Source organism: Rhinolophus hipposideros (genome assembly GCF_964194185.1).
Source record: "Rhinolophus hipposideros genome assembly, chromosome: 2".
Lineage (NCBI taxonomy): Eukaryota > Metazoa > Chordata > Mammalia > Chiroptera > Rhinolophidae > Rhinolophus > Rhinolophus hipposideros.
In genome coordinates this window covers 100,519,759-100,546,933 of record NC_138048.1, presented here as the reverse complement: position 1 = coordinate 100,546,933, position 27,175 = coordinate 100,519,759, and the positions used below count along the sequence as shown (strand labels likewise).

The 27,175-nt window shown below is 42.4% G+C and overlaps 1 protein-coding gene across 3 annotated transcripts; it reads left to right on the top strand.

Moving 5' to 3' along the window:
- The first annotated feature begins 10,264 nt into the window (after positions 1 to 10,264).
- Positions 10,265 to 26,547, top strand: EPCIP (exosomal polycystin 1 interacting protein). 3 transcript variants are annotated; one of them, XR_013995190.1, is made up of 3 exons: positions 10,265 to 10,403; positions 18,308 to 18,503; positions 25,627 to 26,547. XR_013995190.1 is itself a non-coding variant. In XM_081077473.1 (2 exons), exon 2 carries the CDS (start codon positions 25,692 to 25,694, stop codon positions 26,349 to 26,351), a length of 660 nt encoding a protein of 219 aa, XP_080933599.1. In that variant the 5' UTR covers positions 10,277 to 10,403; positions 25,627 to 25,691; the 3' UTR covers positions 26,352 to 26,541. The 3 variants fall into 3 exon arrangements, 2 of the variants coding, with proteins under 2 accessions (XP_080933599.1, XP_080933600.1); XM_081077473.1 differs by lacking the exon at positions 18,308 to 18,503 and having other exon boundaries at positions 10,277 to 10,403; positions 25,627 to 26,541; XM_081077474.1 differs by lacking the exon at positions 10,265 to 10,403 and having other exon boundaries at positions 18,371 to 18,503; positions 25,627 to 26,541.
- Positions 26,548 to 27,175: the final 628 nt, after the last annotated feature.

Genomic DNA, 27,175 nt, shown 5'->3' with positions numbered 1-27,175 from the left:
TGGGTCTAGAGTAACCAAGACACTCCTGGAGAAGAGAAATGAAGTGGCAGAAAACTTATTGAGATTTAAATAAATTAAGGCAATCTGATATTGGCACAGGGATAGACAAATTTTCCAGGAGAATAGTATAGAAACAAATAGAAAGAAACTTTATCATAAATAGGTAGAAATTTTATGTTTGCATGTCAATACACGGAACTGGGAAAATATATTACATAAAAATGGATACCTAAACCATATCATGCTTAAAATTAATTATAGATGAAAAGCTCAAATGTGAAAAGTAAAACTTTAAAATGTTCAGAAGAAAATATTTAAAATGTTTTTATAACATCAGAGTAGGGAAGGGCTCTGGGCCAGGTTGCCTGGGTTCCAATCCCAGCTCTAGGACTCAATAGCTGTAAGAGCCTGTACAAGTTAGTCCCTGTTCTTCAGTTTATACATCTTAAAAGTAACGTTAATAATAACATCTCATAAGGTTGTTGAGAGGATGGCATAAGTAATATGCAGTAAGTGTTTAAAATACTATCTGACATTATGTGCTATATAGGTTTTTCCAGTTATTATTATTATTAGTTGTTGTTTTTACAGAAGTAGCTACATCTAGTTACAAGGGACAAGCATTCTTGAATTGGCAGATCTATGCCCAAAAAAGTTCAGAAATTTTAGTAATTAAGAGAAGAAAAGGATATTCAGTATTGGAGGGTAGCAAAAATGAAGAAAAAAGCAACAGAAAAACATAAAGAAAAGACAAATTAAGAATTCATGATCCACTCAAATAAAATAACAAAATATGTAAATGAGTAGCCTTTCTCCTCTATAAACTTTAAGGGTTTATAACAGACAACCAGGTCACAGATTTGAAGGTTACATGTTAGGAGGAATCAGTCAGAATTAGGACGAAGTTGAATAAGGAGTGCAGTTGGCCTTTCTTGCCATCCTCTAGTTAGGTACCCCATCACCAACACAGGAAGCTGGGTTTCATCTCTGGTTTTATCTTACAGTGTGTGGCTCACACAAAATTACTCTCTTATTGCTTCATGGACAGAGCCCATAACAGACATTAATTTTTTGTCATTAGTTTGAAACTTCTGGTCGTAATGGGCTAAAGCAAGTGTGAGCATTTCTCTAACATGGCAGTCTGTCAAGGTAAGCGTTGGTAAAAAAACAAAAAACAAAAAACAAAAACACACAAAAAAACAAAAAACAAGGCTTAGGTCTGACCCTGAGAATCCAGTGTCACCAGTAGGTGGAGTACTTGGTCAGAAATCCTTGGGCCTGTGCAGGGAGGTAATGGAGAATGTTGCCGGCTCAGCTACATATGTTTATAAAGCAGAATCTGAGGAGATGCCCATGGTCCAGATCGTTTAGCAAATATCAGGAAGTGGGTATTTGCTAGATGAGGGACAAGACTAACTGGAAATGTGGGACTTCAGTGAAGAACAACACCACTAAGTTAGAACAGCCCTCCACATTAGGTTCCATGGGCACCGTCTCTTGAGTGATGGTGTACCAATCTTTACTGCACACCCTCACAGACCCTCTCCATCCAGCTGGATAACGCCTGAGAGCGCACCACAGTGTAAAACTGTTGGTGTGTTCTCTACCTTGAAACATACGGTTCTGCAGGAGAAATTTCAAAACAAAACTTGCAGCACTTGGTGACCTTTTTGCTCTATGAACTAAAAGAGAAGGAAGAATAAAAAATATTGCTGGGGCTGGGAGTCTGAGGGATGAAGAGAAACTTAATATAAACCCACAGAGTATTGTGAAGGGCTATGAAGAAGAACAGGGAAGATGTTTCAATGTTACGTTGGAGGACAGAAAAACAGTCAATATCTCAAAAGTACCAGGAGTCAGATTCAACCGTACGTGATAAACCATTTTACATAGCAGAGCTCTCCAAAAACACACACGAAAAGCTGCTGTGTGAGAAGGTGAATTACTCATTTCTGAAGGAATTCCTACTGAGGATGGATTACCAAATATCAAGAAGACAGCTCCCCTAAATCAATTGGTCTGTGTTGAGTTTTTTCTTCAAGTAGGGGTGACTCTAGTATAATTGAAACAAAGGATTGTAATTCATAAAGAAGAAATGTAAAAGAAATCAGGGTCAAGAAGTTTTAGGTAGTGCTCAAATGAAGGAGAAAGAGGAGCCAAAAGGAAAGAGATGATGTGATCAATGAAGTAAAAACCAGAGAAAAATCACAGAATCATGGATGACAATGGAAGACCAAGGAAAGTTTGGCTAATAGTTAAGTATCATAGAGAGGGTAAGTAGATTAAGGCTTAGAGTCATTAGACTTTTTTTTGAGAGTACTTCTTTTTTGTTTATTTTTCATAACTAACAAATAACTCATTCTTTTTACCTCTGACAGTAACATTTGGGCAGAAAGGTGATTTTCATTAACCTTAGGTTTATAATTTCCAGTCTTTCTCCCTGAGGGAATTGCCATTATTTACAATTTCTCTTAGTTCTGTGCAAAACCAAACAACCATCAGTGTAAGGCTAATATATGTTAAGTGCCTTAGGCACGTTTTAATTAAGTATTAACATAGATTGGAAAATTTCCAAAACATTTAGTGAATATTACTTTCAACCATTTTCATTAAAATTAATAGTAAGTGTTAAAAAGTAGTATGACAAGGAGCTACAGTAATTGAAGTCTTAGTTTCTTTTTTTTAATATATTTTTTTTCAATTATAGTTGACATATTATATTAGTTTCGAGTGTACAGCATAGTAGTTAGACATTTATATAGCTTACAAAGCAATCACCCCATAAGTCTAGTACCCATCTGATGCCATACATAGTTATTACAATATTATTGAGTATACTCCCTATGCTATACTTTACACCCCCATGACTATTTTTCATCTACCAATTTATACTTCTTAATCCCTTTACCTTTTCCACCCATCCCCCCCAACCTCCCTCCCATCTGGCAACCATCAAAATGTTTTCTGTATCTATGAGTTTGTATTTTATTTGTTCATTTATCCTGTTCTCTAGATTCCACATATAAGTGAAATCATATGACATTTGTCTTTCTCTTTCTGTTACTTCACTTAGCATAATACCCTCTAGGTCCATTCATGGTGTCACAAATGGTGAGAGTTCATTCTTTTTTATGGCTGAGTAAAATTCCATTGTATATATGCACCACCTCTTCTTTATCCATTCATCCATTGATGGACACCATGTTGCTTCCATATCTTGTAAACAATGCTGTAATGAAGATATGGAAGCACATGTCCCTTCGAAGTAGCATTTTGGGTTTCTTCGGATAAATACCAAGAAGTGGGATTACTAGGTCCTTCTTTGTCTCTTGTTATAGCCTTTGTTTTAGTCTACTTTGTCTGGTACAAGTATTGCTACCCCCGTTGATTTTGTTTTTGTTTTTTTATCTCCATTTTCATGAAATAGTGGAGTCACCAGATTTAAAAAGAAAGTCATGAAAGGTCCTGAAGAGTCATTTCAGTGGATCTGTTTGACAATAGAATGATAGCTGAGTGGCACCATAAAGTCAAGTGGAGGTTTATTTTTTCAGGATGAGGGGGTTGTGCACATCTGAAGCCCAAAGTCCAGACAGTAGAAATTAGATGATAGAAAATATTGCAGATTTCCGACATTTGTAGCATTAATATTCTTGATTCTTACGATTTGTCAATGACCCCCATGATCTATGACAGTTAGTAATTTTTAAATTTGCCAAGGCACACTTTCGGAGTTATGTTTGCTGTGTACATGACTGTCGCGTATTTGGAGAGCAAGCCTAGCCAGCTATCCAGTGTTAGCGTGGACTCAATGGCTGTCTGCCTATGGGCATCTAAGCACAAAAAGACATGAATAGGAGATTGCAGCAAAGAAAGTAAAGGTTTATTTAAGGAGTTGACACCAAGCGGGGAGACACAGGTGAGCTAGGTCTCTCAAAAGCCTGGCTCCCCGATGGCTTCTAGGGGCTAGGTTATATAATGGGAAAATCAGTATTCATGGCTGCTGTTGGAGTTGGGGCTGTGGGCTCTACTGATTGGTCCCGGCTAAGGCAGGGAGCAACTGATCATGACTTCAGTCCTGGTGTCAGTCATGGCACTGTTCTGCCCGGTTTCTAGGGGATGCCATCCATGGGGCCGTTCCGCTTTCTTGAGCCCGGAGCTGAAACATAACTGAGGCCACGGTGTGACCTTTGCTTGACTAAAGCCTTATTCTGGTTTGAGGTTCGGCTATTGTATCTTGGTCATGGTTGATCGACCTGAAGCTTTATTCCTGTGTGAGTTTGACGCTGACCAGAACCTAACGTCCTCAGGGCTTGATGATGAAAAGGAGTGGACATACAGTGTATGTACAGGTAGGAGGATGTGGGGAACAAATGCAGGTGGGTCATCGTTCTATCCGGCTAAGTAAAATGAGCTGGGATTAAAGCAGAATGCGTGCTGAAGAGATGAAGTTCTTGTGCAGTTCCACGCCCTCTATCACATCATACCTTGTTACTCTCCATTAATCCCTGGATATGCTGTGATGATGGTGAAGTGCTAGGAACTCTGCTTCTTTGTAGATCCAGGTAAAATCATGGATGTTGCTATGACGGTGATGTACTATGACAAATTACATTAGTACTTTATAACACCATCTGAGGGTCCGAAGACACCACTTTGATGTTTCAGATATTCTCTCCATTTTATGGAGGTAATTATATATAAAAGAGATACTCAACACAGTGGGAATTTTTAAGCTCTCAGGACACATTTCTTAAAACTCAAGATTCTACTTCCTGGAAGAAGTGAGGATATCATTATAGAAGAGACCTCTCACAGGAAATGGGAAAAGCTGCCTTTTAGCTCAGAGGAGAAGGAGGCATTTATTTTAGACTTTGGAAGGAAGAAAAAAGGATGTGTCTTAGCCTGATATCCCCAGAGAGCAGAATATCAGAAAATTAACTATCTGCACATACTTGACTGGGCACTGTAATCCCCAGTAGTGAAGGCTAGTGAAGCAGACAGAAGGTGCACAAGATACACTATTGATTTGCATGATCCCATGGACCATTTGAGAAGCCATATGACAGATGTCTCAAGATTGCCAGTCTGGGGTGAGAAAGGAGGAAGCATTTATCTGTGGATGAAAAAAAAAGGGGTTTCTATGGAAAGTAACCTCACAGGGTGATCTGATCATAAATTCCGAACTGGAGAGGTCTTGGTGGGGAGTCACACGCGAGGCATAGAACTTCTTCAGTAAAAGGCTTATCTTTGCTTAAGTAAGCAAAGAATTTGTTTCTGTCCATTGTTTCTGTGCATCTAGGTTAACACATCTTTGAAATATGCCTCAACCCCCCTCAAGAGAGCACATAATCTTAACTATCCAATAATCCAATCCCCATGTTTCTTCCTCCCACCTCCATGTAATTTTGCTTACCTTCCCTCTTTAATCTCTAATGCATAAAAGAAGCTGCAAAACTTATTCTACAGAGCATTTGGGATCTAGGTCCCCGGAATATGTCATCAGTTTGGCTCAAATAAACTCATAAAAAAATTCTTCATAGGTTTGGACATTTCTTATATCAACACATGCATCAGCTTGCACAACCTCCCCCCAGAACACTGGTTAAAAAAAAAAAAAAGACAAACTCCATGAGGCATTAGCTACCCAGCATTTCCATGTTGTACTTATGAGGATGTTGAGGGGTGCCTGCAGTATCCCAAGCCACAATGAAAACTGAAAAGACGGAAAGCAAGAGGTGCTGGCCGGCAGCCACCATGTGTAGCTGCTTGAACCCATGGTAGAACTGGTCACCACAGTGGCAACTAGAATAAAAGACAAGTGTGGCTAAAAGGACCTGAAGTGGTACATAAGAGGTTCCTGATTCAAGATGTTTGTCGTTCAAGAAGACATTATGCTGGTGTGAGCAAGATAAGAAGAAAACTTAGACCAGGTCCCTGGCTCCTCCCAGGAAAACAAAACACAAATTCCTCTTACAAGAATGAGGATGCTGGGCCTGGCCCGGTGGCTCAGGCGGTTGGAGCTCTGTGCTCCTAACTCCGGAGGCTACCGGTTCAATTCCCACATGGGCCAGTGGGCTCTCAAACCCAGGTTGCTGGTTCAACTCCTCGAGTCCCGCAAGGGATGGTGAGCTCTGCCTCCTGCAACTAAGATTGAACATGGCATATTGAGCTGAGGTGCCCCTTGGATGGCTCAGTTGGTTGGAGCGCGTCCCCTCAACCACAAGGTTGCCAGTTGTATTCCTTGAGTCCAGCAAGGGATGGTGGGCAGCGCCCCCTGCAACTTAAAGATTGAGCACAGCACCTTGAGCTGAGTTGCCACTGAGCTCCCGGATGGCTCAGTTGGTTGGAACGCATCCTCTCAACCACAAGGTTGCCAGTGCGACTCCCGCAAAGGATGGTGGGCTGCGCCCCCTGCAACTAGAAAACGGCAACTGGACCTGGAGCTGAGCTGCGCCCTCCACAACTAAGACTGAAAGGACAACAACTTGACTTGGAAAAAAGTCCTGGAAGCACACACTGTTCCCCAATAAAGTCCTGTTCTCCTTCCCCAATAAAAATCTTAAAAACAAACAAACAAAAAAGAATGAGGATGCTGTGGTAAGAAAAAGCACTGGCTACAATTGGAGAATAATTATCCCAGGTGGCAGGGGCCCATTTCACATCCAGCAGTATGAACTTTCAATCCTTTGCTTTTTCTCCATGACTGCCTGCACCTTCAGAGTAGGAGTTGAGAACACAGACTTGGGGGTCCTCCAGGGGTGGGCTGATGTGGAGCAAATATTGGAAGGGTGGGCCATTAGGGTGGTACGGAGGGCAGCATGGAAACCGTTCATCATGGAATCAAGAGTGGGTAGAACTGATGAAGTAAAACCAGGGCCCTAAATATGGAAGTTTCTGTGAGAGTGGAGCAGAGCAGGAGCACGGGAGAAAGAACAGGAAGGAAATGGTGCCTTGAAGATGGAACAGAGCCATGTACTAATGACGAGGTCTAGGTCACAGTCAGAGCTACTAGGGGAGGACATGAATGGCTGTCCTGCCACGAGCTGAGTAATATGGATGTTGGCGTCGCCACAGAGGTTGTTGGGAAGGAAAAGGAGAACTTGAGACGGTTTCTGGAGTTGCCTAGGATCAAGTAAATGGTAACAAAAGATACTGGTAATGATTTGGAGGTGGTTAAGCCAGGGGTAGTAGAGACTTCACATGATAATAATACCCAGAGAAAGGCTGTTGGAAACAGTGGAATTTGAGGCCTCATTGTAAAAGAATTCAGGTAGCCAGCATGTTAACGAACAGTCAAAGCACTTGCTAAAGTTTAAAGACAAAGCAAGATTTGCTGCAATGCAGATTTACACCAGTGTTAATTCTGCAGGATATTTTAGAGAAGTTGATGTCGATTTTCACTCTTACTTCATATACTGGGTATTATTTGAATGTGCTGTCAAGAGCCTGCATTGCTCTTGTGATTAAAAAGAAAGAAATCAAAATTAGTCTGTTTTGAACAAACACTTGTCCACCACCCTTTGCTCTGAACGAAACAGGCAGTCTAAGGTGTGGTTTCATTAGTCTTCCCAGCACTCATTTTTCCTAAGTCCACTGAAACTGTGTGACCCAGTTAACACAAAGAACAAACAGAAGTAAAGGAAAGATGGAGAGATATAAAACCTGTGGTAAATGTTTAACATGCCACACACAGAGGTCTAGCCATATTTCATTAGCAGTTGTTTGGCCCTAGAGTTTCCAGGAAGAAATTGACCTCCACCCCCTCTCTGCCTTTGTCCCAGTGCCACCTCAGCAAGAGACCTTGTAAGGCATCGATGTCATAAACAAAGAAAGTGACAGAGTCATAATTATAATAGCTGCCATTACTAAATGCCTTTTTTTGTGCAGAGTTTTCGCTCAATACTTTATGTAGTGTATCTTAGTCATTAAAATAACTGAGCAGGTGATAATATCTCTGTTTTGCAGACTGGGCAGTGCAGAGCCGCTCTAGGGTTTCAGCCATGTCCTCAGGGCACCAGGCTCCTTTCTATTCCCACTCCGCCCTACTTAGTGGTAGGAACTGCTCCTCCAACTGGCATTTCTGTTCAAGTAGGGAGAAGGAGAAGGAGCAGTACCAGTAAACTTCCACTCACTTGTCTTGGCCAGAACTAGTCGCTGGTATGTCATTCAGGTGTCATGTCCGTTACAGACAACGGAGCCCACTCCAGTCGAATTAAACAGCAAGGCCGTACAGATAGTTCCTGAGTCGTTGGGAGGGCTGAACAGACTCTAGCCGAACTCAGAAAGTCACCACAGAATTGAGCCATCAAGGCGGCTGCTGCCTCTTCCACAATCAGCAAGTTGCTGAATTAAGAGGCTACCTTCTCCAACAGGAAGCCAGTGCCACAGGCATCAGCTCTGAGTCATGACACATCTCCCACAACGAGTATGCAAGTCAATCAGAAGACCCCCCTCCTCCCTACAGTGTTAGCGCCCTGATTAGGCCAATTCTGCTAAGACCTGTGCCAGCCAAAGAGATGCCTAGAGTTCTCTCACTCCCCACTGAACTCTTAACTCCCAAACAAAGCCTCATGGTCCTTTCTCCATGTGACTCAGTTCCAACTCAAGGATAAATGATCAATAAAACTTAAATCATGTCTGGAGTGCCAGATGCAATGGTAGTTGGGGACTGCAAGCCGAGTGTTTTAGCTTTCCGATCTCTATAACAGAGGCAGGCAAGAAAGAAAGGTGTCGGAACAGAGGTTGAATATGCCAGACCATCATCTCAGCCACAATTACTCTGGAAAGTTGGGAAAGATCGTGTCTGATTGGTCAGCCTTCTCTCCCCCCATCCTTGGGGGTCCTGTCCACATATATCATCTCATTTAATCCTCACCTCAACCTTTCAATGAAGTATTGCTCTCCCCATTTTATAATAAGGAAACTGAGTCTCATAGAGTTTAAATAAAAATGTCCCAGGAGGTAGCAGAATCAAGATTTGAAACAAAACCCATGTTCTACTATTCTCATATGGCAGAATTTATATTTGCTTTGCTGAAACGAAACAGCAACAATAGTGGATTCTCCTTATTCTCAACTCCCTTGCTCCTGACAATGATTCACTGCTTCCAAAGAGCTGACTAGGCCTGGCACTCTCTCATCTCCTAACCTTTGCTCCAAGAATTTTCTTAATTTCTTGAGGTGCTTAATACTGTGGACCACCTGGGAAGCCAGATGATGTGCTTCTGAACAGTCTGGGGTGAGAAAGGAGAAAACACCTATCCATTAGCTCACATCCTCCATTGGCCAAAGAATAACTCCATGAGGCATTATTGTCCTTTTCCCCTATATCTGACCTCTCAAATCCTAGCCATCCTTGAAGGTCCAGATTGAAGGATCTCTCTCCAAAAACTTCTCCAATCTCCCTGCCAAAATGCAGCCCTAATTTCTCAGAAACTCCCGTGGATTGGCTTTGTATCTCCCTTCAAACATTTCCTACAATCAATTTATATAATCACTCCTCCCATATTATAACTTCCTTGAAGACAAAAACCATGACATTTATCTCTCTCGTGCCTTAAATCTTCTGACACAGTGTATGAGTACGGTAAGGGTTTACTAGATGAATAATCCATAAATGAATAAATTTCCCGAAAAAAAAGGTGCCCTCTTTAAAACATTGGATAATCTGCATCCAGTTAATTACAAATCAATTATTCTGGTTTCCTAGTGTTCTGAATCAGTGAGACTTTCCTCCATCACCACCGTCCATCTAATTTCTCCTGTATTTAGTAAGTCCTCACCAGTTAGTGTACACAGAATATTTTCTACATATTAATTTGCTTTGTGGCTTTTAACATTTTAAAAAATGAACTAAAAGAGAGCAAGAGCAGGATTTGGAGTTGAAATGAGTTCATTTTCTCTTTGGAACAACCATAATAGATAATTTTTACGCAAGTTCAGGCATTTGCCATAAGTAACAATTCATCAGGCCAAGAAGAATGGAACAAATCATGAAAGTAAAAGCATCAAGGCGTCTCCATGCTCTCCACTTAATCCATTCAATTTCCTGCTGAAGTAGAATTTCTTCCATTACTGTCAGCCCTTCAAGGTCAGCATACAGCAGCCGTCTCCATAGTTCCTTCTGGAAACTTTCTGCTTTAGAATCCCAAAAGAGTAGCCAGCAGTCACCAAGGCAGGTTCTCCCACTGTGCAATTAATAAAACCGGTAGGCCGGCAGCTTCCTCCTGGTTGCCATAGAAATGACCAGGGCCGCTGGCCCTCTGAAAACAGAAGAGAACAGCAAGTGCAAGACCACGCATTCCGTCCTGCCCTGCAGATTCAACCGGCTGTCAAGCCAGATTGAAGGATCAGGCAAGGTCTGCCGAGTGGAGAAGCAGAGCCTCACGGTGGAACTCTGACACGTAAGTAACTTCTCTGTTCTTTTTTGAAAAGCGTTGTCAGTTTTTCATAACCTCAGAATGTCTGCTGCATGGCAGAAGGAGTCTGCGACGGTTTGAAGAGACACTGTGGGCGGCATCTCCTTATAGTATTTGCATTTCTTGAACCTAATGTACACTTATGGGTGGCCTTCACCACGGAACACAGCTTAGGCTTCCGGGCATATGAATTGCTATTTACTGAGATTCTGCCTTTAAAGGAAATGTTTTCAGTACATTAAGCCAAGAATGAAATGACCTTCTCACTAATCCCTAAATAGATAAGCTCACTTAGGCTAACATTATATAACAGGTATCTCAGTAAAATATGGGCTTCTCGTTTCTATTTTTAAAATCTGGCTTTATTTTCCTTTTCCTGTTGGCCTTCCACGCTAAATTCAATTAAATAAAAGCGATATGTGTCATATCTCTTTTCTTTCTTGTGATCACAAACAAAACTAGGAACTATCAAAACATCAGCGACTATTGTTTCTTTGCTCTGTTTTCATCTAATGGTATTATATTTACTGCTTATTTATACACAACTCATTAGAACACATAGGTAGATAAGAAACTAAGTTTAGATTATCATTAACATTTAAATTGGTTAGTTAACTTTTTAAAAAATTGAGTCCTTTTATTCAAAAGTGAAAAAAAATGATACTTTAATAAAAGGCAAAATGGTGTTTTAGCAAAATTCGATAGTCCTTACACAGTCCTGCATGTATTTCATTGTTTAATAACCATGTTTTTGAATAGTATTTTAGCAAAAAGCATGTTAGTATATATTAAGGAAAGGAAATATTTCAAAAGAATTCTGCATAATATTTATAAAACCCTGTCCTAAAAAACTGCCAAAAATATCAGCCCTTATTAGTTTGAGGGGGTTTTTTTTGGTGTTTTTTTTTTTTTAATGAAAAGAGTGATCTTTGGGAAGGTTTTCACTTTTATTTTTAGATCAAATAATGCAATATGTTTAAAAGGAAAAAATATTTCTCTTTAAATTTATTTGACAGAAATTTGGCATTTTCTGAAAATGAGTTCAATAAAGTATTTATGGAAATGAACGCTTTTCAATGGCTGACTTGGATTGCCCGATTTTCTTTTCCACACCAATATTTTCATTGTTCAAAGCTGGTATACCGCCAATTTTTAAAATTCCAGTGTCCAGTGGCTTGTGTCTCTGTGTCAGTGAGGAGAACAGTCAGTTCATATAGCTCTGTGGCTGTGTGATCAAGGGGGCATCTGTGTCAAGCTAGGGGTTTGAACCCCAGTTATCTAATTAGCTGAGCATATACCAAGGGAAAGCCTTGAGGGGTGTGCAGTCATTGGTTAATTCACACTCGAAAGGACCTAGATCAAGTAGAAAGGGGCAGTGGCGACATATTTCAGTTACGACTTCCCGTTGAGTCACTCTTTGCCCCATACTCCACGCCTATGTTAGCAGAAGTGGCACTCAACTAATGTCCTTATTTTTAAATCTAACTTGTAAACATTTCCTTTTAAAAAAAGTGTTTCTGAAATGTGTGTGTATAATAGAACTCACTGGATTCCTTTTGTTTTCTATTCGTCTGGCATGAGGTATCTATACACTCTTTAGGTTCAAGGCCAGAGTCATGACAATAAATTGTCATGGAATGTCACTTGAGTAGGAACATGACCCTGGGGTAGGAATTTTCTCTACGACTGTAATTTTCACCATGATTCCCTAGAGTATATTTGGCTGTCTGTGTTCAAATCTTAGCTGTTTACTACTGGTTCTGTGACCAGAGCAAGTTACATAACCTCTCTGTGTTGCCATTTTTTGATATGACAATGGGACCATAATATCTACATTTAGGATTATTGGAAGGATTAAATAACATAAACCATGTAAAGTACCTTGAACTGTACCTGGCACAAAAGAAGCACTCATTAAATGTTATTAATAAAAAATACGTATATAGGCATACATCATTTTATTGTGCCTCGTTTTATTATGCTTCACAGATGTTGTGTTTTTTACAGATTGAAGGCAATATTCTCCACCAGCAAAAAGATTACGACTCGCAATACTCATTTTATTGTGGTGGTCTGGATAGCTCAGAGATATTGCAGGTTTGATTCCAGACCACCGCATAAAGCAAGTCGTAATCTTTTTGCTGGTGGACAATCTTGCCTTCAATTTGTAAAAATATGCAACATCTGTGAAGCACAATAAAACGAAGGGCAATAAAACATGAGATATACCTGTACATCCTACTTTCAGTCAATGTTCAACACACATGTATCTCTCACATTTCTTCTGTAAAAATACATTGCCCCTTATCCATGAGCATTTTCTATATTGATCTAATGTAGCCTTGGGAACACAGGGCTGAGGGACAGTACATTCTGATGTGGTAAAATGTTGACACAATGACATGTCTTCTCTACCTAGCAGTCTGAACTCTCTTGGGAATCAAGGGTTGTATATTTTGACAAGTTAAGTTTAAGGTATCTGTTAGACGTTCAGGTAGGGCTTTCAAGAGAAATGCTGGATATAAGAGCATGAAGCTCAGGGAAGAGTTTGGGAGCTGGTTAATCATCAGCAGAGAGGTAACATTTAAATCCACGGGTTAGCATGCAATCACCAAGGGAGTGGATGTACATAGAGAAGAGAGCCAGGCACTGAGCCAGGAACATGCAACAATGAACGAGGAGCAAAGGAGACCCAGCCAAAGAAACTGAGAGAAGCACTCATTGAGGTAGCAAGAAAACTAGGAGAATGTGGTGTTGCGGAAGAACAGAAAGTCCTTTGCTCAGGGAGGAGGGAATGGGCAACCATGTCAAATGCTGGTGAGAACTCAAGTGAAATGAGACCAGAAAATTGGCCATTGGATTTGGCACATTGCTGGTTGTGGGTCACTGGGAACCTGATGAGAATGGCTCCAATGAAGTGATGGGAATAACAGCCTGATTGGAGTGGTTTAAAAATCCAACACAAATAAGCACTGCGTTCTCTGTATGATTGCAGATTTACGTACAAAAGCTTGTTTTTAATTTCTTTTATGGTGGACTAATGTGCCCTATAAAAAAACAGGTTTGAGGCAGGCAAGAACTGTCATCCGTGCCCCTTGCTTGCTAAAGTTTTGTGAAGAAGGTTGGTTTTGAATACCATTTAAGAGATGGAGGTGGTTTCTTAGAAGATGAGACACAGAAAACATTCCCAGATACAGGGGGCAACATAAGCAGTATGAGGGAGATGTCACACACACAACAGAAGACAACACACACACACACACACACACACACACACACACACCCCTTGGGACTTGTTCCCATAATATTCCCTGCTGCCTCTCCTTTCCAGTTTTGATCCATTTCCCATAAAAGGATTATTTCCCATTTGCATCTCCAAAATGCCTGGTCTTCAAGGTCACTGAGGAAGCCAGAATCTTCTCTGTGGCCGGGAGATCTAAGGAATTCATTTGAAGTTATGTGTACACACCATTTCATGGGTACTCAGTTCAGCCCAAATTGTGATGCCCAGATTATTCACTGGAGTTCTGCTGTTGTCACAAAAATAATCTTCAAGGAGGCATCAATGAGATCAGGAGGCATTCTTTTAAATAAACTCTTATTTTTAGAATAGTTTTAGATTTAGTACATACAGAAAAATTGTGTAGATAGCATAGAGACTTCTCATATACTGCATATCCAATTAATAACATCTTATATTCATATGGTACCTTTATCACAATTAATGAACCAATATTAATACATTATTATTATTATTAATTAAAGTCCATAGTTTATTCAGATTTCCTTAGATTTTATCTAATATCCTGTTTTTGGTTATTGTTCCACTATCTCACACTACCTTTAGTTGTCCCTCTCAGGAGGCATTTAAAAATCTTTCAAGAAAGCAATAAGGTTTAAATTACCTTTGGTTCTAATATTTGTAACTAAAACCACTAAAGGAAAATTTAATTTTTACTTTTCTAAAATCTAATCATTGGAATAGTTGAATACAGATGAAAGGAAAAAGCTGAAGGCTCACATCTTGAGGAAATAGTTCAAGGTACTTTATGGGAGTGTAATAATGTACAACTTGTAAGTGGAAGATCTGAATCCCTTTTTATTGTTCTGGAAGCAAGTAATTAAAATATTAAAGGTCTGCCAGCTTTTTTTTGTTTCCCATCTCCTAGCAAAGGGATTACTCTGACTCATTTTCCTTGGCAACCAATCTCACCCTCATATAATAGTGGCCTAGTAACTTGAGCACATCACTCCAAGTTAGTTTTATAAAACTGGACACTTAAATGTTAGGTTGTGAGGAAGTCTGCAGCAGGGGCTATTATAAAGCCCTCAACCAAGAGCAATTTGGGCAGTGGCTTCTGATGCTCACAAATATTTGTGACATCAATATACGCTAAATCTGCTCATACTTCCCTTAGGCCCTGGGAGGATGGGTGGAGTGAGGTGGAAAAACACTAATGGGCTCTGACTTGTGGCTCATGGTCCCCATTCTAGACCAGTGTGTTTCACCCATGTCCCCATCACATTTACAGGAAAGTTCCAAGTCAACCACAAACCTAGACTCGGCTCGTTGGTTAAGTCACAGGAGGTTGGAGAAGCCTCATGGGACTTTTGCCAGATGCCATTCATTCAGTGGCTTTCCGGGAGACCCACAGGCAAGACACAGAATACTGAGCTCCAAGTTCACACCCTCTCACACATACACAAAAATCTTATTATGCTTTCTCTGTCATGGCTTAGGCCATACGCTGAAAATCCAACAGAAGAAGATGAGTTTTGCTTGCTGATTTGATAACATGACACACTCCACACGTCTAGGAGGGATCAGGTAAAAGAGGAAATAAAGATAAAGATGCAATAGTATGCACCTTTGACTTAGATAACGTGAAGACTTGTTCGGATAATGTAGAGATTTCTGGAGCGCCTCTAGGTGTCAGGCACTGAGCTAGGGTCTGGGAAAACCACAGTTGACAAGAAGACAAGGGCTTTGTCACACTAGAACCCTGACTTACACAGCACACCAACAGCAAGGGGTCCAGCACCCAATAAGCAAATCAGTGGGTGAAATCAACACCCAGTTGAGCTCAATGCTTACAAAACACAAAATGTCTGCTTTTTAGTTGGTTCTTAATCATCTTAGTCTAGATGCATCTGAGCACCTTATTCCATTTCTAGTATTAATCTCAAAGCAGTAAACCAGTTGATACTTGAAGAGAGCCTGGCTTCACCAACCAGTGGGCACAAATAAGGCTAAATTAACCCTAATATACTAGCTTGCATGTTGTCGGTTTGTGCTCCCACCACCTGATATAGGTCCTGTCTCCTTCCCACCACTGTCTACACAATAGAGTCTCCTCCAATTATTTCTTAGCATCCCCAGGAATGTCTTACCTGTGCTCAAAACTGGTCCTTTCGCCTGCTCCTATCCTCGACCACCATGGGATGTTGACTGTCCCTTGCCTCTGCCATGGGGCTCCCCAATGATTCACTCCCGGGAGAGCACAGTCCAGATGCATCCCCAGTCGGTCGTCCGGAAAGGGCCAGACAGTGATGTCTGCCCCTCATGCCTCACTGTGCTGCACCGGGGCTGCATTCAGTGCAGAAGTGGGTAGAATGCCTGTGTCCCACAAGCAGGGTGACACTTTGTCACCTGGGCAGGGGCCGCCAGATTCCTTGAGGGCAGTCCACACAGCCTCTGCCTGCTGCTCCACTGGACTCAGCCCAAGGCATTAATTAGTCCGGGCTGAGAAGAGACAAGTGCCATCGTATCCCTCCACTCATCCCTGCCCCAGGCTCTCACACATCATCTTCACCCTTCCTTCTTTTTTCTTCCACAGTTCCACATATGCAGATAACTACCCGGATATAGTCATTCCCTGAACTCAGGAGACGTGTCCAGATGTATGTGTTGAGGCTGGGCTGAGTCTAATAGCGGGTGACACTCTGTGACAGCTTTGCGCTTGGTACTTCAGGAGAATAGTAAAGGAGCTCAGGACAGTTACCCCAAGAACTTATGATCCAGTCTATGAGAGTAATAAGACACATGAAACAATTCGCAAATACCGTGGGGCTGTGGATAAAGACAGGCTAGTGTGATTGGTCCAAAAGGTGGTTTCAGGTAGGTGGTTTAGTTTCCTCATAATCTCTGTATTCACTTCCTATTACTACTGTAACTCATTTACATAAACCAAGGGGCTTAAAACAACACACATTTATTCTCTTACATTTCTGGAGCTCAGAAGTCCAAAATCAGTCTGACTGGGCTAAAGATGAGGTGTTGGCAGGGCTGGTTCCTTCTGGTTCTCCAGGGGAGAATCTGTTCTTGCCTCTTCCAGCTTCCAGTGGCTGCTCCCATTCCTTGGCTCATGGCCACATCCTTCCCATCTCTGATTCTGTTGTCACATTGCCTTTTTCTTCTTTCCTGTGTCCCTCTTAGGACCTTGTGATCACATTGGCACACGCCAATAATCCAGGGTAATCTCCCCATCTCAAGATCTTTAACTTAATCATACCTGTAAAGTCCCTCTTGCGCTGTAAGGTTTAACATTCATAGGTCCTAGGAATTAGGGTGTAGGCATTTTTAGGGGCCATTATTCAGCCCACCACTATACCCAACACGCAGAGTAGGAGACCAAAGAAGATGTTTTAATCATATCCCGTACTCCTGTTGTGCCTTTCAACATTTCATATACATTTAAATTAGTAAAAATGGGAATTGGACAATTGTTTCCACCTCCAAGACTTGCTCACTAGTAATTTTAAGGCCTCCCATTCTCCAAAATTTACAAGAGAACATTTACAAATCAGATTTGTTTGTTACAGGAAAAATGATGCAGAGAGGCCTTTGGTTTTATGTAAGCCTGTTCACCATTCATATTTTCAATGCTAGCTGTGCATTAAATGAACCAGTTAATTTAGATTTCTTTGGGGTGCCCTGACAGAGCATACTAATACAGAAGGTGCCAACAAAAAGGGTATAGACATTTTAAGAAAGGAAAAAACTATTAAAATTGTAATACTCAATATATACCGATAACGAAAGATGAATACAAGTCACGTTTGACTTCTGCAATTACAAGAGGTGCTCAAAGTGGTTCCCGTCAGCGTCCAGACGCTTCTTTTTGTGTATTTTTTTTAAATAATAAATTGTTCTTATTGCAAGCCACTACAATTTTTTTTTTTTTTAGCCACTACAGTTTTTAAAATTTTTTTCTTGGGGAATATTGGGGAACAGTGTGTCTCTCCAGGGCCCATCAGCTCCAAGTCAAGTCGCCATCCCCCAATCTAGCTGTGGAGGGCACAGCCCAGCTCCAAGCCCAGCCGCTGCCCTCAGTCTTAGTTGCAGGGTCGCAGCCCACCATCTTATGTGGGAATTGAACCGGCAACCCTGCTGTCAAGAGCCCACACTCCAACTACCTGAGACGTCCAGCGGAGACTCTTCTGATTATGGCAAACCACTGCTTGAGCAACACTGACCAAAGGGTCCACTTGTATACATTTTTTTGGCTGTATATTCCTATTTGGCTGTATATCCCTGTATATTACTATTATCACTATAATTCTGACATAACAAAATATCATTGTTTATGAGTAGTACCATCATACTATATGTATATTTACTTATGAGTAACAGTAATTGTAGTTATGAGTAGACTGTATATGTTACCTGCTTTACTCTTATTGTAATCTTGCATGGTAGGTGTCATTACCCCCACGCCCCACGGACAGAAATAACACAGAAAGGCTCTCTGACTGGCTCAGCAATGTATATACCGGAGTCAAACTCGAACCATCACCAAAATACTTTAAATTGTGTCCCTTAAGACCCGAATGGCATGCTTGAGGCTAATTTGGCCCGGAGACGTGGACTTTTCTTCCTTTTTTTCCAGGTGAGAAAATATGTCAGATGGGAGCAATAGCTTAGATCCCACGGTGGAGATCAAACGCGATACCGATCATGTCAGAATCACAGTGAACTCCGCTTCCTGCTTCTCACAGTGAGCTGTGTGACTGACCCTCGATGAAAGGAAAGTGATCTCCACCAGCAGAGAGGGCACAAAGCGGTGACGTCAGAATCAGACGCTTGTAAGGGCCTGTGAAAATTCAGCGGCTGTACCAGGGATGGGGGATGTGTGCTGTTGTGGAATGTAGAGAAAAAAGAAAAGACAACACTTATCCCAGTAAGAAAACACGAAGGAGAGACCCATGCTAACTTAACTCTCCACATTATAAGCTTTGAAATATTAAACGACAAGGGTATCATTCCTCTTTTAAATATCATCTTACACAGTGTTTATCTCTCACCTACCTCCTGTAGTGCATTTGTGGGTCAGAGCCAAAGAAAAGAAAAATGCTAAAAATTCGTTTTCTCAAAGAGTTTCTCAAGGTTCTGTACCAACAACTTTCATTCATAGTGTCTCCGTGAGCATCTCATCCACATAACATAGAGGAACCAACGTTTCCTTCTTAGCCTGGATGGGAAGCCACAGACCAGTGGGAACCCGGTCTGAGAAGAGGCGATCAGTCACTTTTGAGGTCCTACAGAGATGTCTCCACCCCACACTTCTTCCATGCCTCCTATTTAATTCTCTGTGCCCCTCTAACAAGGGATACATTAGGGATAAAGTTTAAATAAGTGTAAATACCATTGAGCAAGGATGTGTTTATTTACATTTGTTTTAAGGCTTCACCAAGTGGTATTAGACCCTATACAAAAGTGGGCTTTTAGCACCAGGTGTCCGGAAAGAATAGATGAGGGGAAGATGAAAGAACTAAGATGAAAGCACAGCAAGGGGAGCCTGGGGATGGGAAAGACACTGTACTGACTTCAGTATCTTGACCATAGCTTGTCTCATTAGCAGCAGGTCTTGTCGCCAGGGTCACGACACCACCAAAAAGCTCTTCACTCTGAGAAAATGAACTCTGCCTTTCTCGTGGCTGTCAGGGGCAGAGTGGATGTCTCCCGGAGTGGAGTCCCAAGCATGTTGGGATGCTAAGAATGAAACAATGAATGCTTCCCAGGGCTGCTCATTTGGCGTCTCCTGCCTCCTACCTCACCCATTCCTTCTGAGGGATTCAGGCAGGTGTCTAGGCCACATGCCGTGTCCTCATCCCTATTTCCTAAATCCTACTCTCTTAGTCCTCTCCACCCCCTCAAGGATTTCACATATGGAAATAGATTTATCTGGAAAGCCTGGAGTTAGGAGTCAGCAAATAGAGAGAGGCAAACTTTCAACAACAACAAAAATACAAAAGAAGATGTTCTCTCAGAACTCATTGTCCTCTCATCTCTACTTCCCCACTTCAATCTCTAAATGACCTCGCTGAAGTACAAATCTAATGAAGTCTCCCCTGCTTCAGCACTTCTTTTTTGCCTCTTTCAGGAGCCTCCAGAGAGGGTGTTTACATCAAAGGGAGTTCACAAGGCAAGCCAATGGGGTAGAGCTGAAATTACTCAAGTTTTCATATTTACTTTACACCTCCAATTTTAAACATTCTACTGTTTGTGTTGCGTTTACAATGTCAATAATATGTATGCTTCATATTTATAATACCTTTACAGATAAAAAATCACATCTATGGGGAGGGTTTTTTTAAACCCTCTGCACTTATGGATGAAGTGCAGAAGAGTTCGGAGATCAAACGCTTTGCTTGGTCAGCAAGGTCCCCTGTGACCCTGCCTTGCCTACGTTCCCAGCCTCATGGGCCCCCGAGACACACCAAGTATTCTAGTCTCCCTGAGGTTTTGGTCAAGTGACCCTCTGTCTGCAGCGCCCCCGCTGTCCTCACCACAACCCCTTCTCTGCCTAACCCAAACAGCACCCCTTGTGGGAGTCGTCCCTGTTTCTTCCTGCCCAATGCCTGATCTGTATCTTTAATAAGTATTCACCAATCACATCGTCGTATAATTAGTTGCTCAGTTGTTTGCCCTCAGAGTACAGGGTAAGCTTTTTGGGCAAATATCACGTTCCTTGAGGGCAGAGATGTCTACTTCCTTTTTAATTTCCCACTGCTTAAGGCCATTTCCTGGCACCATACAAGTGTTCTCTGAAAATGTTTGTTTCTCACTTTCTGTTGAAAAAAGAGGATGTCAAAAATCATACATTGCCAAAGAACATTAACACCTGCTGTATCAGTCAGGTCAGGTAACTGCTATGACAAACTTGAAAATACCAGTGGCTTAGGAGAGTCAAGTTCAATGCCTCCCTTATGTTACTGTCTAACACCATTTAAGGTGTGTGTGTGGGGGGGGGAGTAAGAATGGGGAGGGGTATGCTCTGTTCCTCACAGTCATTTAGGGACTTAAGTTTTTGTCTCAGGCCCTTGGGTTCTCCAGAGGATTTCCTGCCCATTTCATTGGCTGGAACTCAGCCACATGGTACCACCTCCCTGTAAGAAGCTGGGAAATGAAGTCCTGCATGGTGCCAAGGGAAGAGAGGAGAACATGGGTACCGGCAGGCACTAGAAGTTTCTGACATATCTAGGTTGTAAGACACAATGAATGGCTTTCTGCAACCATGGCCAAAGCTCGGGGGTGGGGAGGGGGGGTTCGATCCACCTAAAGTTTTCAGGCAAGACGCGGAAAACTGTGCATGATTATTCAATCTTTGAGCCTTTAAATCCCCGAACATGTTTAAAAGCCTGAGCTACTATTCAGAATATGTGCAAATATTATTTTTGTATTGCAGCTGAAGAAACCTTGATAGCAATTAAAACTAGCAACCAGCTGCCTGGAAGCAAAGGCGTTTGCATTAAGCAGATACAGACATCAGTTACTTCAAAACAAATTCCACACAGATTCCTCTCAATCTAGGATTACACCCAACATTTACATAATGTTTACACTTGGCTCCAAAAGGAATGTTTCAAACTGAACTAGTTCTGTTCATAAGAAGATATTATTAGTAAGGAGATACTGTGTCAGTGGGAGCACAGCATTTGGACCATGTGCCCCAAACAGATTTGAAATGTCATGAATAATGATATGTTGAACTCCACAGTCTTAACACAAAAGACAAGATTTTAGTTGTGGAACAATATAGTGACATTCTCCAAATCCTTACAGCAATTAAAAATCGAAAGCAATTTGAAATTTGAATTCAGAAATGAGTTTAACTTGAAATTAGAAGTGATTTTTATTTTAAAAGGAGAATGGCAGTTAAGGAAAAGGCTCAAGTGAGAAAACTGTGGAAATTAGAGAAGCCCAGAAGCTGATGAGATGCTGTCAGGAAGTAGATGATCTGACCTATCAATTTGAGCTACAGCACTGGAAAGAAAGGCACAAGAAAAACCAGTGTCTGAGCATCCCAAAATCCCACTTTGAAGCCAGGACTTAGGGAGTGAGGCCAGGCTGTCTCTCTCAAATGCAACCCCCAAAGTGTGTTCCTGCAAAAATCCTTGTAGATTTGGCAGAGGTGAAAATGAGAATTCCAGTGAAATAGGCCATTTGGAATCTTGGGTGTGTCCCACAAAGGAAGGCATATACTCACACTCCAGGAGTGTATTTTATCAAGAGGGTGCGCAATGTTTGCTAACCCTGACAGCAGTAAGAAGGCCTGGCTCCCCCATGGGTCTAATAGGCTGCCGTCATTATGACTACCTACCTTGCCTTTTTCTGGTAAAGCTCTCTGATTTCCTTTACTAGAACCAACCCATTGTTTCCAGTGTAGCTGATGCTACTCATTGGCTCCAGGGCTGAGCATGTGACTGAGCCCAGTGAATATTTGTCCAGTACTACAGGGAACCAGACATTTTTCTCTGGGGGTTACTTAGCTTGTAGAAGGGAAACCCGATCTACTGATGACCATTTGGTCTCCAGAAAGGGTGATTTGAGAATGAAGCCAACACAGAGGAAAACAGAGACAAGAAATGGACATTCCTAACAACCTATTTTGGAGCACCTGGATCAAGCCATACCTGACATCCTTCCATGTTTTTCAAAAATTATGTGACCGAAGTTTTTTTTTTTTTAACTTAAGACAGCCTGAATTGGATTTCCATAACAAGCAGTTAAAAGAGTCTTATTACACTGACATTTGATAAACTATGGTTTTATTTTTTTTTTCATTCAGTCAATAAACATTTGTTGAGTCCTTGCTGTGTGCAAGGCACTGTGCTGGAAATTGAGAATAGAAAGCCAGTTAGAGCTCCCTAAAGGGGTTATACCCCAGTGGAAGAGACACTTGAACCAATAATCACAACAATAACAATTTGTAGGGGGTGTTAAGTCTGCACCTAACTTTACCTGGGAGTAGAAGATGTCATGATAAGCTTTATGGAGAGATAATATCTGAGTAAGGGACTATCTCTTGAGTGAGAAAAAGAAAAGGAAAATTACCTATGTAACATGGAGTATCCAGAATTTGAAAACTCCAAGAGAGGTAGTCAGGCAGTGGGAGAGGGGAATTGATGGGTCTTGTCGAGCTGGAACCCTCTGGCTCACTCTGACATGTCATTTTCTCAGTGTGCTAGCTTGTGGTGTGCTCCATCATTGAGACTTTTCTCCTACACCCTAAATAAGCCCCTTCTTCACACTCAGGCAAGGACATAGCAAGGGGCAGAGGCAGCATAATGTATTTCTGCCCGTTCTGCTTATGCCATGATGGAATCTGCCCCCTCGTGGATAAACACATAGTGAAACTATGGTGTCACAACCCATGCTCAATAAACCTACAAAAAGAAGTTTGTGGTAATATTGAAGGAGAAAAATGTCCAATGGGCATGTCTACGGTCACCCCATAAACTGGTTCCCAAGGATATCTGTCCCCCTCTGTACACCTTCATGAGGTTCCTGCATCTGGCCTCCTGGCCCGCCCTGCGGGCTCCCTGGTGTCCAGAAGGCAGAGGCTACGCTGAGGTCCAGCCAGGGCCTTGGCTGTTGGGAATTTGCTCACAAATCCCTTTGGGGACTTCCAGCCCCACTCCTTCCTGCAAATCAATGTCGTTTCCTTTTTCTACCTGCTTTTTGCATGCATGCAGGTTTCTGTGTCTGAATGCAATGGACACTGTTCTCACCAGGTGCCAGTCTGGCCTGCAGATCTTCTTGCCTCCCCTCCCCCATAGGGCTGGGACCCAGCAGGCCCGTGGGACTGACAGCAGCAATAGTTCTGGGGTGGTAGTGGGATGATAGCGTTACCGGGACATGAAGTCCTAGAAACCTCCAGTGGAATCTGGGACAGCGGATCATCTAAAATTATCTTGTAATTAATAAATTATTCATTGTTCCTTACTAAATGGGCTAGTCACCACCACATTCTAACGCTGTTAAAACTGTTAAGCTTCTCATTGAGGGAGAATTCTGGTTCTATGAATTTTTACAAAATGAACCAATGAACAACTCCTTTAAGAGAACCCTGTGCCAACTGTAAAATAAATACAAAACACTATGAGGCGCCTTATTTGGTTCCAAAAATGGACTTTGATCTCCCCCTCTGCTGTGTTCCTATAGCCATATGCACGTTTGGTAGAGCCTTTCTCAGTTCAGCCTTATTTGTCTTCTTTTGCGCGTAAGCCCATAGAGAACAGGGCCTGGCTCTTGTTCCTCTTCATTTCTTCTGCTTGGTGTTTGGTACATGGCCCATGCGGAGCCCACTTGACTCCTGCCTTTGCCTCCCTCCCCGTCCCCACTATTGCAGGCTTTGTTCCTCACATGCAGGCCTGGCCCACCTTGGGCTCTGCAAGCAGAATCAAGCCCATTAGAACATAAGCTCTAGAAGCTCTTAGTCTTATTCTGGGCTGTATCCCCAGGGCCAGCAAAGGGCCTGCCACCTAGTAAACTTCCAATAAGCATTCGATGAATGAATGAATGACGTTCCAATGCAGTGCACCTTCCCTTCAAGTTTACTTGGCTGAGCTTATGTTTAATTTTCTGCTCTCCCACTGCCTGCTGCTGATGGCCTATCTGTGCACCTGATCTGGCATTGCAGCATGGTCCCCTTTGGATTTCTCCTTGCCTGGCCTTACTACCTGTCGCCTCATCTCGCTCCCTAAATGTTATATGTCTGCCTAGCCTCTTTCCTGCTATTAGTATCCTCTTTTTAATTCCCAAGACTGACGCCTCCACATATCCCTTCCCAGCCCTTCCTTCAGGGTCTCAGACCTCAGCTCTGGACTGTCCTAAACAGGAGTTTCATTCCAAGTTTCTCACCATACCCATCGGGCTCCATAAACACAGATGAACTGAATTGTATTATTTGGTCTCTCTCTCTCTCTTTAGTCATTATCTAACTCAGGGGAAATTTAATTATTTTTGTGAAACTAAAATCTGGCGCCCTGTTTCATAATATGTATCTTATTCCAATTCCATCCTAAGAGGAGACTGCACCCCTAATGTATGCCAGGAACAGTAGAGCGTTTTCCTCCCAAATTGGACATTGGTGTTGCTCTTTAAACTACGCATGCATGCCCACCTTATTGAGGTCTTTCAGCCGTGCCTGGTTTGGGAGCCCTACAGTAAATTATTTGATAAAATTTGTCCTGGAAAAGGAGTACATAAATACATTAATCAAGATTGTTGTGATTAACTGGCGTGTGACTAGTCTTTTCATTTCTAGTGACACAGTTAAAACTCACTCTAATCATTGTATTTCTAGGAGGCCAGGAAAAGTATGAATGGACCTATAGACAGATTAACAAGATGGGGGGGGGCATGTTTGTCTAGTTAGACATTAAAGTTTACCATTAACTAACTGCTTCACTGGTATTCATGTTATGTTGTTTAACAGGAAGGTCTTGGGCAGCTGAATCCAATAAGGAATTGTTTTGTCTGTGGTATTCCAGGAAATCAGATACGGAGGGGCAGGAGGGAATGTGCATGTTTATAGGGGCTGAGAGGTACTCAGTCCCCATAACTGGATGTTTGGAGAATGTGCACACTCACGTCACCCCAAATCCCTACCCACAGAAAGGATGAGCTGGGTCTCCTCTCCGGGGTCCTTTCCTGATCTCTCTTTGGTTTGTTAGTCTCACTGTCAGCAGACATCCCAGGGACTTTTATGGCCCAGAAGAGCAGAGGTCACGGGGTTGGCTGCCACCTCTCCCAGGACACAGAGAAAAGAGCGCCCCCTACCCTTGGCTCCTAGCATTGCCCGCCTGTGGTAGAACTGCAAGACAGAAAAGTTTACGACGGGTTATTCAGGGGGCGCCTTTTCCACAAGCTGCACATTTCTAATGAGAGGCTGTGGTGACAAAGCTGCATATTTTCTTTCAGGTGAGTTCCAATGAATTGGCTCACGGAAGGGGAACACGAGCACGCTGGCGCATGCTGGGACAAGAATGACACCACCTTCTGGGCATAGCTTCCTTCTGATCAGCCTGCTGGGCATCTTTGCATCCCACTGCTTCACAAGAGGTCAGAAGAACAGCACGCTAATTTTCACAGAGGAAAACACCATTCGGAACTGCAGCTGCTCTGCAGACATCCGGGACTGTGATTACAGTCTGGCCAACCTAATGTGCAGCTGTAAAACCATCCTGCCCTTTGCAATAGAGCGAACCAGCTACCGTGGCCACGTAACCATCTGGTTCAGAGACACGTCTGCACTGGGCTTTCTGCTGAACTTCACGCTGGTCCAGGACCTGAAGCTTTCTCTGTGCGGTACGAACACTCTCCCCACGGAGTACCTGGCCATTTGGGGTCTGAAGAGACTTCGCATCAACACGGAGGCCAAGCACGCCTCCCCAGAGCAGAGCTTACTCGTCCACGGCGCTGGGGAGGCGGAGCCCAGAGACAAGCCCTTGGCATCCCACACAGGCTGGCAAACTTGTACGTCTGTCTCATTCTTGGACATGGCCCTTTTCAACAGGGAGTCATCCCTAAAATCATTTAGCATTGAAAACGTTGCCGGCATGGCCAACAACTTTCCCTACTTTCCTTACTTGAACACCTTCCCAATTCTAAGCAACAAAAGCTATGTTGTCACGTTCATTTACTAACATTGTAACTGTGTCCAACCACCAGGAACTTTGGCCACCTGTGGATAAGTTGAAGGAGGAATGTGAAGATAAGGCCACGAGTATCTCTCCCCACAGCTTTGCCTCTCCCGCAGCCCCTCCCCCATCACGGCAGAGCCACACATAGAAATACCCAACCTACTCTACTCCTCTCCGTGCCCAACCATGGGAGCTGTTTAAAAAACAAAATAAAAAGAAACCAAAAACCAACTTGGTTCAGTCCAGAAACATGTCTTGAGGGCCAGGGAGAGGCTCAGTCCTCGCTGCTATGGATGGGTCTGTGTAGTAATGTTAGACTAGAAATGGAGAAAGCAGCGTACACCAGGGGCTGCTTAGTGGGGACTGGCATAGCGGATGACACCCCCAAGAAAGGTATCTTCCTTCAAAAGATGCCTGCATTATTTTCTGTGCCATGTTGTCACAGCACATGAAATACAGCACACTGATTCATCAAAGGGAGAATTGATAGATTTCAGAGGTTTCAGGACTGAGTCTCACAAGATAATTAGGTTCTCTTAGACTGATATTTTCCAAATACCTTGCTAAGAACAGATGTGTTGAGAAAGGAGAGTTTTGTGAATGTGTTTGGGGGGAGAGACGGAAGGGTAGAAGCTTGGAGACAGAACAGGCCTGAATAGTGTGGAAATTTAGGACCAAATGAGGGCACTGGGGTCTCGAGGAGGGAAAAATAGAAGCGCAATTGGGGGACACAACAATAATTGTGTATACCTTAAAATTTTGCTTAGAATCAAGAGACATTTTCCTCTTCTAGCCCTTCTCTTGTGTTTTCTTCTCTTTATTTGCCT

What these genes read in the sequence shown, in the direction of transcription:
- EPCIP (XM_081077473.1), top strand. Translation starts at nt 25,692, where the DNA reads ATGACACCACCTTCTGGGCATAGCTTCCTTCTGATCAGCCTGCTGGGC.